Source organism: Culex quinquefasciatus, chromosome 3 (assembly GCF_015732765.1).
Source record: "Culex quinquefasciatus strain JHB chromosome 3, VPISU_Cqui_1.0_pri_paternal, whole genome shotgun sequence".
Lineage (NCBI taxonomy): Eukaryota > Metazoa > Arthropoda > Insecta > Diptera > Culicidae > Culex > Culex quinquefasciatus.
Genome location: NC_051863.1, coordinates 118,282,281 through 118,294,638, shown reverse-complemented (window position 1 = coordinate 118,294,638; position 12,358 = coordinate 118,282,281). Strand labels below are relative to the sequence as shown.

Sequence of the window (12,358 nt, the reverse complement as noted above, 5' to 3'; positions counted from 1 at the left end):
TCAAAGTCATTATGAAGAAGCTGTGGAGGCAGGGGTGTGATAAGTGTACCATCGTTGGCCTCATTCGAAAAAGTGTTGATTTTATCCAAGTTATTGTCTTCAAAACAACAAAAACAAATCATTCACATTAACGACCCACATCCAAAACAGATTTTGTTTTTAAGCAATAACTTTTGTACTTCACTGAAAAAGGACTACAGAAAAAAACTTGTTCATCATGTTGTGTCAATTTTCATCTCGCAAAAAAAACCTCTACCTTTCATTAAACCACAAAAATGCTCCACAGTGCTTCCAGGAAGCCAAAAATTCCCATTTCCCAGGTCCGAAACGGATTAGTGTGTCACCCGACGCCACCACCGAAACGGCCACCGGTTTCTCAAATCCTCTGTGGGCTCATTGTTGGCCTGAATTATTCGCTCGCAGCCCTGTGCGAGGATGCTCTCGGCTCGCCGTGGGTGGTGGCAGAAAATGACCAACCGACCCACACACAAAAAAAAACACGTGGATTTAAATCGAATTTCTGGTGTGCCATGTTCCTTGGCGCATCCAGCTGTGACTTCATTATTATGCGGCGGTCCGAAGCTATACGGAGCATCACAGCATGTGATGGAAAAGGTGATCACCAAAGTTTAGATTGCACCTGGTGCTCCCAAAAGGACTCGGAAGAGGATTTTTTTAATTATTCGTTTTCAGGTTAAAAAGGTAGAACAAATCTAATGGCATGTTTCAAGTGCTATAACGAATTGAAGAGAAAAAAATGTTTGCTTTTGTTAAATTTTTCGTAAACCTTATATGTGCAGTGAACGAGCGTGCACACGTGTGGCGTCCACGCCGAACGGAGTTGCTCAGTTTCAGAGGTGGCACACGTGGGAAGCGCAGGAAAAACTGTATTTGCCACGTTTGTACCAATTTGAATACAGGATGTGTACGCGAGTGTTTTGAAGTACAGCATTATATATTCATTTTCTCATTGTTTTCGAATCATGCCACCTTGCCTGAGGGCCAGCTTTTTGCTGCGTGAAAAGTGGTTGAGGCCTAGAAAGGGGCGGAAGTCACTGGAGGGTTGAGTTTAAGGGGTGGTTGGAAAACCGGGAAAAATATATTGAAATACAGTCATGCCATATATTCGGCACAACGACAAACTTGTGACACTTTTGTGTTAATTTTTAAACTGATTGCATAAGACAACACTCCATTCAATTCAACTTGATCAAAAACATCAATTTTCCAGTTTGCATGATTATATCTCAGCAACTAAGGGTCGTATAAACAATATTCATAAAGCAAAATATAGGAGCAGCTCTCTACGAAATCGGCCGATTTCGACTATTTTTATCTTTTGTATTTTTTGATTTGACTTAAACTTTGTGGGGGCCTTCCCTATGACCAAATAAGCTATTTTGCGTCATTGGTTCACCCATACAAGTCTCCATACAATTTTGGTTGCTGTCCATACAAAAATGGTACGTAAATATCACTACTCGACAAAACAAAACTTGTGTCAAGGGATTCACGATATCTCATCCGTTCCTGAGAGAAACGGCATCCCCGAATCCGATGCAATCGACAGAATTTGATTTTATGTCCACGCGGACTGACGAAAAGTTGGTACATTTTTAACATAAAAATCGAACAATTTAAAAAACCATGCGTCTCCTCCCAATTATATGAGCCATCTACAAGAATATGGAAGCGCCTGGTGCATAGCCATTTCCTTTAAGCACAACGGAAACAACCAATACAAATGTATAAAAAGTTGTCAAGTTCTCGGGGTCCACAGCTAGCATTTTTGTACGATTATAAAAATAAATATTAAAAGTTTAAAATTAATTTATTAAAAAACATATTTTTGATTTATTTGTTTACTAAAATTTTATGTATCTCAAAAGTCTATGGGTACTTCGGGATGTCCATGGTCATCCAAGGACTGCCTGGAGTTAAGATCTACGAGTCTACCGCCGTAACAAGCAAGAGGTCGTCGGATTTTGACCCCGGATCATGTGCGTATAGCATCAGTGCATATGGTAGACTACTATATGAATGTGTTGGGATGTTCATGGTCATCCAAGGACTCCCTGGAGTTAAGATCTACGAGTCTACCGCCGTAACAAGCAAGAGGTCGTCGGATTTTGACCCCGGATCATGTGCGTATAGCATCAGTGCATATGGTAGACTACTATACGAATGTGTTGGGATGTTCATGGTCATCCAAGGACTCCCTGGAGTTAAGATCTACGAGTATACCACCGTAACAAGCAAGAGGTCGTCGGATTTTGACCCCGGATCATGTGCGTATAGCATCAGTGCATATGGTAGACTACTATATGAATGTGTTGGGATGTTCATGGTCATCCGAGGACTCCCTGGAGTTAAGATCTACGAGTCTACCGCCGTAACAAGCAAGAGGTCGTCGGATTTTGAACCCGGATCATGTGCGTATAGCATCAGTGGATATGGTAGACTACTGTATGAATGTGTTGGGATGTCCATGGTCATCCGAGGACTCCCTGGTGTTAAGATCTACGAGTCTACCGACGTAACAAGCAAGATGTCGTCGGATTTTGACCCCGGATCATGTGTGTATAGCATCAGTGCATATGGTAGACTAATATATGAATGTGTTGGGATGTTCATGGTTATCCGAGGACTCTCTGGAGTTAAGATCTAAAGTCTACCGCCGTAGCAAGCAAGAGGTTGTCGGATTTTGACCCCGGATCATGTGCGTATAGCATCAGTGCATATGGTAGACTACTATACGAATGTGTTGGGATGTTCATGGTCATCCAAGGACTCCCTGGAGTTAAGATCTACGAGTCTACCGCTGTAACAAGCAAGAGGTCGTCGGTTTGACCCCGGATCATGTGCGTATAGCATCAGTGCATATGGTAGACTACTATATGAATGTGTTGGGATGTTCATGGTCATCCAGGACTCCCTGGAGTTAAGATCTACGAGTCTACCGCCGTAACAAGCAAGAGGTCGTCGGATTTTGACCCCGGATCATGTGCGTATAGCATCAGTGCATATGGTAGACTACTATACGAATGTGTTGGGATGTTCATGGTCATCCAAGGACTCCCTGGAGTTAAGATCTACGAGTCTACCGCCGTAACAAGCAAGAGGTTGTCGGATTTTGACCCCGGATCATGTGCGTATAGCATCAGTGCATATGGTAGACTACTATATGAATGTGTTGGGATGTCCATGGTCATCCAAGGATTCCCTGGAGTTAAGATCTACGAGTCTACCGCCGCAACAAGCAAGAGGTCGTCCTATTTTGACCCCGGATTTTGTGCGTATAGCATCAGTGGATATGGTAGACTACTATACGAATGTGTTGGGATGTTCATGGTCATGGTGGATCGTGGTGGATCTTAACTCCAGGGAGTCCTTGGATGACCATGAACATTCCAACACATTCGTATAGTAGTCTACCATATGCACTGATGCTATACGCACATGATCCGGGGTCAAAATCCGACAACCTCTTGCTTGCTACGGCGGTAGACTTTTAGATCTTAACTCCAGAGAGTCCTCCGATAACCATGAACATCCCAACACATTCATATATTAGTCTACCATATGCACTGATGCTATACACACATGATCCGGGGTCAAAATCCGACGACATCTTGCTTGTTACGTCGGTAGACTCGTAGATCTTAACACCAGGGAGTCCTCGGATGACCATGGACATCCCAACACATTCATACAGTAGTCTACCATATCCACTGATGCTATACGCACATGATCCGGGTTCAAAATCCGACGACCTCTTGCTTGTTACGGTGGTATACTCGTAGATCTTAACTCCAGGGAGTCCTTGGATGACCATGAACATCCCAACACATTCGTATAGTAGTCTACCATATGCACTGATGCTATACGCACATGATCCGGGGTCAAAATCCGACGACCTCTTGCTTGTTACGGCGGTAGACTCGTAGATCTTAACTCCAGGGAGTCCTTGGATGACCATGAACATCCCAACACATTCATATAGTAGTCTACCATATGCACTGATGCTATACGCACATGATCCGGGGTCAAAATCCGACGACCTCTTGCTTGTTACGGCGGTAGACTCGTAGATCTTAACTCCAGGGAGTCCTTGGATGACCATGAACATCCCAACACATTCGTATAGTAGTCTACCATATGCACTGATGCTATACGCACATGATCCGGGGTCAAAATCCGACGACCTCTTGCTTTTACGGCGGTAGACTCGTAGATCTTAACTCCAGGCAGTCCTTGGATGACCATGGACATCCCGAAGTACCCATAGACTTTTGAGATACATAAAATTTTAGTAAACAAATAAATCAAAAATATGTTTTTTAATAAATTAATTTTAAACTTTTAATATTTATTTTTATAATCGTACAAAAATGCTAGCTGTGGACCCCGAGAACTTGACAACTTTTTATACATTTGTATTGGTTGTTTCCGTTGTGCTTAAAGGAAATGGCTATGCACCAGGCGCTTCCATATTCTTGTAGATGGCTCATATAATTGGGAGGAGACGCATGGTTTTTTAAATTGTTCGATTTTTATGTTAAAAAATGTACCAACTTTTCGTCAGTCCGCGTGGACATAAAATCAAATTCTGTCGATTGCATCGGATTCGGGGATGCCGTTTCTCTCAGGAACGGATGAGATATCGTGAATCCCTTGACACAAGTTTTGTTTTGTCGAGTAGTGTATTCAAACAACTGTAACTTTTGAGTGAATTTTCTGATCAACTTGGTGTCTTGGGCAAAGCCGTAGGTATTGTTGAGGACTTTGAGAAAAAAATAGGTACACGGAAAAAAAATTGCAGATTTTTTTATCAACATTTTTTTCACTAAAACTCAATTTCCAAAAATACGTATTTTTTTTATTTTCGAGATTTTTTGATATGTTTTAGGGGACAAAAATCCGCAACTTTTGAGCCATAGAGAAACATGGCCAAAAAATTTGCTGCCGAATTATGAATTTTTGAAAAAATAGTGATTTTTTTTTAGTCTTCATTTAAAAATTTTCAAAATATTTTTTTCGGAAAGATCAGAAAACTTCACGAATGTTTTATATTTAAGCATTGAAAATCGGACCATTAGTTGCTGAGATATAGTCATTAGAAAATGGTTGGTTGTTTTGGTGAGATTTAGAAAACTTCAATTTTCTAAACTTTTCAAAAAAATATTATTAGAAATGGTCACTTATGGTCACTAATTTAAAAAATAGAAAAACTGCAAATATTTCGCTAAAATCAAACTTTCGGTGGCTATATCTTGAAAACAGAGCCTTTATCAAAAAATCTGTAAAGTACTTTTCGATTGCAAATTCAATTTTGCATTAAAAAATAATGTCAAACTTGCTTTTGCATGAAACTTCGATTTCAAATTCAACTATTTTTTTCAAAAATTCATAACTCGGCAGCAGATTTTTTGACCATGTTTCTCTATGGCTCAAAAGTTGCGGATTTGTGTTCCCTAAAATTACTTTTCGAATCTACATTGACCCAGAAGGGTAATTTTTTCATTTAGAACAAAATTTTTCATTTTGAAATTTCGTGTTTTATCTAACTTTGCAGGGTTTTTTTAAGAGTGTAACAATGTTCTACAAAATTGTAGAGCAGACAATTACAAAAATATTGATATATAGATATAAGGGGTTTGCTAATAAACATCACGAGTTATTGCGATATTACGAAAAAAAAGTTTTGAAATAGTAGTTTATGCAACAAGTTGCAAAAAGAGGATTTTTTCAGCACGAGTCGTACATTTATCCAACGAGGTTCACCGAGTTGGATAAATACGAAGAGTGCTGAAAAAATCAAGTTTTGCAACGAGTTCCATACAACATTTTTTGTAATTCCGATAAACACCCTTTGAGTGAAATTTTAAGTAAAATTTTTATGTTTTTTTGTCAATAAATCGTTTAAATCAAAAAAATGTTTAAAAGTGTTACTTTTCGAAACAAGTGCTGAAAAGTTCAACTTTTTAGCACCCATTTCAGTGCTGAAAAGTAGAACTTTTCAGCATTTATTTTGAAAAGTGTTGCTATTCGATTCGGTTATTTTTGGTACAGAAAAGTAGGCTATTTCGTCGTTCAAGAATGACAGGAAAAGTAAGTAGTTTCACGACGGAATTGCAAAAAGTACATTAAATTTCCCATAAAATGACATGTTCCAAAAATTTTACAGTCGAGTAACGGAAAATGGGAGAGTTTTTAAAACTTTTTTAGTGTTTTTTTTTCGATGAAAAATACGTATTTTTGGAATTCTGAGTACGCCATCAAATCGGGCGTCTAATTTTACATAAAAGTCCCTTTGACACCAAATTTCTATCTCATCACCGTTTCAGGCTGCAAATTATTGAAAAACACCTCTTTTTTCGCATGTTCAAAAATCGAAGGGGTCGTACCGCCCCTCTGTCACGAGATATCAAAAAACGGACCTCGGATTCGTGATCCGAAAGTTACCCCTTAGGACAAAGTTTCACGCAAATCGAAGAGGGGTCGGGGCAACTTTTCCCGATTTCGTGTGAGTTGGTAGAGAATTACCCAATGAATATTTGCGACTATTTTGAAAAAAAGTTACTTAAAAAATGGCTATAACTTGCAATAGGTGCACTTTATCAAAATTTCACTAAAGTACTTTTTAATTGTAAATTTGATTTCACATCGAAAAATAAAGTTGAAATTGTTTTGCGACCAATATTTCGAGTTTTTGAAAAAATCAGTATTGATTCCAAAATTCATAACTCCGTCAAAGATTTTTGCCCATTCTGGAAATTACTGAAAATTTGGTTTTTGATGTCTTCTTAAACATATCAGAAAATAAAAAAAATAAAAATGGTGTTTTTTTGCAAAATAAAGTTTTTGTGGCAAAAAGTGAAATTAAAAATCACCAATTTTTTTTCCGTGCATCATTTTTTTTCTGTGTAGTCCACATTCATACCAACAACTTTGCCGAGGACACCAAATCGATCCAAAAAATTCTTCAAAAGATACAGATTTTTGAATTTTCACATATCATTTTTGTATGGACGCCTGCCAAATTTGTATGGAAAATTACATGAACGAACAAATGATGCAAAATGGCTTCTTTGGGCATATTGAACGCACCAAAAAAGTTTCAGCCGGTTTAAAAAATATAAAAATTAAAATTAAAGAAAAAAGACCAATTCCGTAGTGAACTGCTTACAAGTCAAAAAATATTCGAAAATGAAAGGTGCCCTGGGGATTTTAAACCTCATAATGGTGTCATTTTATTTGTTTCAAAAGAGGAAACAAAATTGAATTAAATTTATAAAAAATATTAACAGTTTCATATGAGACCAGCCCAATTTAGATTATATCATAACAGTCAAGCCTTTCCCCATTCACGGCATCTCTCCGTCTAATCGATCCCAATCCAATTGACTTGCCGTGACACATCGCTTTCGCTAGATTTCATCCCCCTAATTGAAACGATTAGTTCAATTACCAGTTTCCAATTTGCGGCATTGACAACCTTCTCCGATTTGCAATACTGTCACGAGCACCGCCTAACCTCAAACCCGATAGGGATCATTAAAAAGTGACACCTTGCACCTCTAACCCCCTGCTAGCTCTACGCCACGTGTGACTTGTTTGACCCAAAAAGGCACATCAAAACCACACTCGCACACACACAAACCGCTAAATTTACGGGCAAATCTCCCCCTCCACCACCGCGCCTTGACCAACTATTTGCGGGGCAAGTTCACGTCCCCTGGGGGGGCACTGACGAGGTCATCCTTTTGTACTGACACGTAGGTGGATGATCTGGGAGGAGAGGGGACTGAAGGCTTTGTTTTCCATTGTAACCCTTCGGGCTTGTTGTTCGCGGGTGTGGACTATTGGATTATTGATTTTCCCGGCCACTATTCATAGAACGAAACCCTCTTCTGCTCGCCTTTTTTATTGTTCTGCAAAGAACAGTTTTTTTTCTCTTTCTTACCGAGGAAGAAAATCTTCTTTTGAAATGGAGAAATCAATATTATATTATATACATTAAATAAGTTTTTTTTTTAAATTGACCCAGTCTAAAATCCTCAAAAGGTTTGCGAAGGGTTAGACTAGTTGTGAGCAGTTGAAAGTATTCGTATACAGCTTTTTTTCGTTGGTTTCATTGATCCTCGTGCAGTATTCCCCCCGCGTACAGTGATGGTGGCGTGGCCGGGAGTCCTTGGGCTATAAATGGGGCTTCAGCACGCCATTGCCCCATTAGTCCATGCCATGCTGAGCCACCGATTCTTTGCCCAACCCAGCAAAAGTGGATAAATTTTCGATGATGAACCACCGAGCTGCAGGGATGCATTTTCTGATAGAATGCACTTAACTCGGCGGTGCTTTGTTTCGTGCAATAAAACAGTTTGATTGCTTTTCACCGAACCGTGCTGGTGTCGTGGATAAATTTGACGTGTTTTATTACCAACAAAAACGTAACGCTATTGATATCCTATTATCGAGAGAGATTGCACACTCAAAAGTGCATTCATTCGGCGAAGGTTCATTATGCAAAGTCGAGATGCATTATTCATGTTGCACGTTAATTATTCTCATTGTTCGTGTCATATTACAGCGACTAGTACAGCCGCATAGCGATTCCATAAATCCCATCATTTGCATTTTCATAAAGTGAGCCAGGCAGCAGCCCCGGAAAACCGCATCCATTTTCCACAATCACATCATCGGTAACAATTATTAAAAGGTTGCAAATTGGGCAACCGCAAATGTTCCGGTGCAATCTATGGCAACATTTGGGCAGGGTTGCCAACATAATGTTTTTGTTAAAATTGTAGGTTATTTATTTGAAACAGCAATGTATCAAAAAAAAAAAAAATTACATATCGTCAGCTGTGTGCTATCTTGTGATTTAGTACTATTCGAGAAAATCGATTTTTGAGTTTGATGATAAATATTTTCAAAACTATGAATGGTAGAGCCAAACTTTTTGATGCAATCGGTTCGTATACCATCGCTTAACAAACGCTCCAAGTTTCAATTAATTTGGCTACACCAGTTAAAAGATACAGCAAATTATGTATTCAAAAATCTTAAAAGCACGTGTCACAAGTGTGTTTCGAAAGTAAAATTGTACTACATGTCACAAGTGTGCACAGAATTCCCATACAAACTAAAATAAGCTCAAATCAATGGTTAAATCGACTTATTCAGTATATTTTCAAAAACAAAAATTGCATTGCCTTCAGAAAATGTGTATAAACATTCATTTGTGAAAAACAAGAAAAATTTTCCACATTTTCCTACAACATATATGACGTTTTTGATGATTAAATGGTCTATGTCACAAGTGTGTATTGCGATATCCGGGAAACGGAAGCGAGTTTCCAAAATCGGGTTAAAGCATCTTGTAGTGTTTGTTAAGTATAGCAAAACGTAATCATTAACTCATTTTAGACCAAAATGGTCTATGTCACAAAATAGCACACAGCTGACGATATGTAAACAAATATGTATTTTTCCCTTTCGTTAACTGTTTGATACGAGGAAACGAGGTCCCATTGAGCCAATTTTTGTTGTTGTTAAAAAAACCTCTCCATTAAAAATTATCACTAAACACGTTCATTTTTTCCCTTTTCGAAACCACCCGAAAAAATATAATTTGGTGATCATATTGAATAATTACTAGCGTGGCTTGAAGTTGAATAAAAAAATTTCAAGTTGGACTAATTCTCTTTGTCTTGAGCAGGTTAATTTATGTGTAAAACTGACTTTTGACGAATATTTGTCCAACCTCCTTTTGCGTGGCAGGCCTAATTCGTGATTACAGTATTTTAAAAGGTCTTAAATAGAAGCTAGAAATGGGTTGACACACTGTAGATGTGTCACCCTGTCTTCAAACCATGCCAAAATTTATTGAAATAACAACTTTTCCTAAGACACCAACGCTTTAAAAGGTCACCAGTACAAGTTAGAGCTTGGTTGACACCCTGTAGGTTTATAACAAAATGGAACCGAAAAATCCATGTTCTGAAAAATCGATCATGTCGAGCTCCCCTAGCAATCACCCAACTCGACATTTTTGAAGTTGATGTCGGTAAACGCTTCAATTTCATTAAAACATGATAGATTTGGGCTCCTTAAACAAGCTCCAATCAACAGAATTGAATTTTAGTGAATTTCCTGCCAATTCCAAGTATACATTCTAAGGAGTAATCAATAACAACCAGGCGCACCCTTTTATATTTACAAAACGTGGGTGCGCATGGTAGCTATTGATGACTCAATACCATTCATACCAGAACGTATTCAGGAAGCACAAATCTATCATACCTAGAAGAAACTTAAGCGTTGATTGGCATCAACTTGAAAAATATCGGGTTGAGTCATAAGAATGTGTATAAACGTATATTAAATTGATGATCACGACTTCAGCTAAGTACTTTTGACTAATTCATCGGCTCCATTTTTCTATGATTATGAAAATATGACAATGTTCTAAAACTCTTTAAAAAAGAAATTTTGTTATGGTTAGACTTTTGCTTTATTACATTATTATTATCGAAATTGTAAAAACTTAAGGTTGATTATTTTCAATTCAATTCAATTCAGTTTATTTCTCTAATTTATCGACAAATAGATAGTTTCTTTAGGGTCTGGACAGAGTTTTGGAGGTCCTTTCAGCTGTGACTAAAACTTCTATCTTAATGGATACAATAAAACAATTATGTTGGGATTGACACGGACAGGAAAACAATTTGCAAAAAAACCTGTCACTATTGCTGGGGGTTGATTATTTTAAATTATTGATTTACAGCAATTCCATTTGAAAAGAGCCTAAACCGAAAAAAAGTTCTCCGATCGGGCTCAACATTTTTCTGGGGGTTCCTTGGCCAAAATAATTAGACCCGTATTTTTTTGTTTGGCCATTAGGGTGGCCTACATCGTGCTAGGGTGGTTCGAAAAATGGCAATTTTCGTCATTTTTCGCAAAAACCTCTTTTTTCAAAAAATCATATCTCCGCGTCATTTCATCCGATTTTAGTTGTCTTAGACGCAAAAGAAAGGTGATTAGTTTGGCTATTTGAGAAAAAATAGTAAGAAGTTTGAAAAATCTAGCTTGACATTTGAAAAAGTCGTATGAAAACTTAAAATGGCGTTTTGACCGTGTCTGGACCAAAGAGCCTATGTCTGAAAATATTTTTATCGGATTCCTCGGAAAATTTCACATATAATATTTAAAAAAATTTTGATTTCGAACCAAAAACTGAGTTTTTCGACGCGTTACGCGCAGAAACAGAAAAATGACGAAATCGGCAAAAAATCAACTTTTTTCACTAAAACTGTGATAACTTACAAATTTCAGCAATGACCTATGCATGTCAGGAAACCAAAAGTTGCGTATTTTAATTACAAAAATTTTGGTACCCTAACATGCATAGGTCATTGCTGAAATATGTAAGTTATCGCAGTTTTAGTGAAAAAAGTTGATTTTTTGCCGATTTCGTCATTTTTCTGTTTTTGCGCGTGGCGCGTCGAAAAACTCAGTTTTTATTTTCAAAAAATCATATCTAGGTAACGTTTGGTTCAAAATCAATTTTTTTATAATATAATATGTGAAATTTTCCGAGGAATCCGATAAAAATATTTTCAGATATAGGCTCTTTGGTCCAGACACGGTCAAAACGCCATTTTAAGTTTTCATACGACTTTTTCAAATGTCAAGCTAGATTTTAGAAACTTCTTACTATTTTTCTCAAATAGCCAAACTCATCACCTTTCTTTTGCGTCTAAGACAGCTAAAATCGGATGAAATGGCGCAGAGATATGATTTTTCGAAAAAAGAGGTTTTTGCGAAAATTGACAAAAATTGCAATTTTTTAACCACCCTAGCACGATGTAGGTCACCCTAATGGCCAAACAAAAAAATACGAGTCTAATTATTTTGGCCAAGGAACCACCAGAAAAATTTTGAGCCCGATCGGAGAACTTTTTTTTTTGGTTTAGGCTCTTTTCAAATGGAATTGCTGTATATGTACCTCTATAGAAAATGGTTAAATACAGTTGTTCATGTTAATCGAAATTTGTCAAATGGTATTTTTTGAAAATATGATGTGATGTGATGAATAATGACGATATTTATGTATGGATTTATTAACGGCACTTAATCTGAGTGATAGGGCACATATCAGCACTGAATGAGCACCAAATTTTGACTAAAAAATTCAAAATGGTGACTTGTGTTCTGAAATCTGGTTTGTACAGACCTATAACCAAACAGTTTTTGAAATTCTTTAGATAAACATATCTAAATTTTATATTATAAAGAATCATTTGTTGTGTTTTGTTTAAGTTTGTTCAACCTTGAAAGACGTCATCAACCAAGG

General features: G+C 37.5%; 1 protein-coding gene across 1 annotated transcript in view; it reads left to right on the top strand.

Moving 5' to 3' along the window:
• The first annotated feature begins 275 nt into the window (after window positions 1–275).
• The window catches only part of LOC119769218, a 60,095-nt gene continuing 48,012 nt past the window's right edge, over window positions 276–12,358 (top strand). The window contains exon 1 of the mRNA XM_038261141.1: window positions 276–451. Within this exon, the coding sequence (XP_038117069.1) occupies window positions 276–451 (176 nt within the window). The remainder of the gene's footprint in view (window positions 452–12,358) is intronic.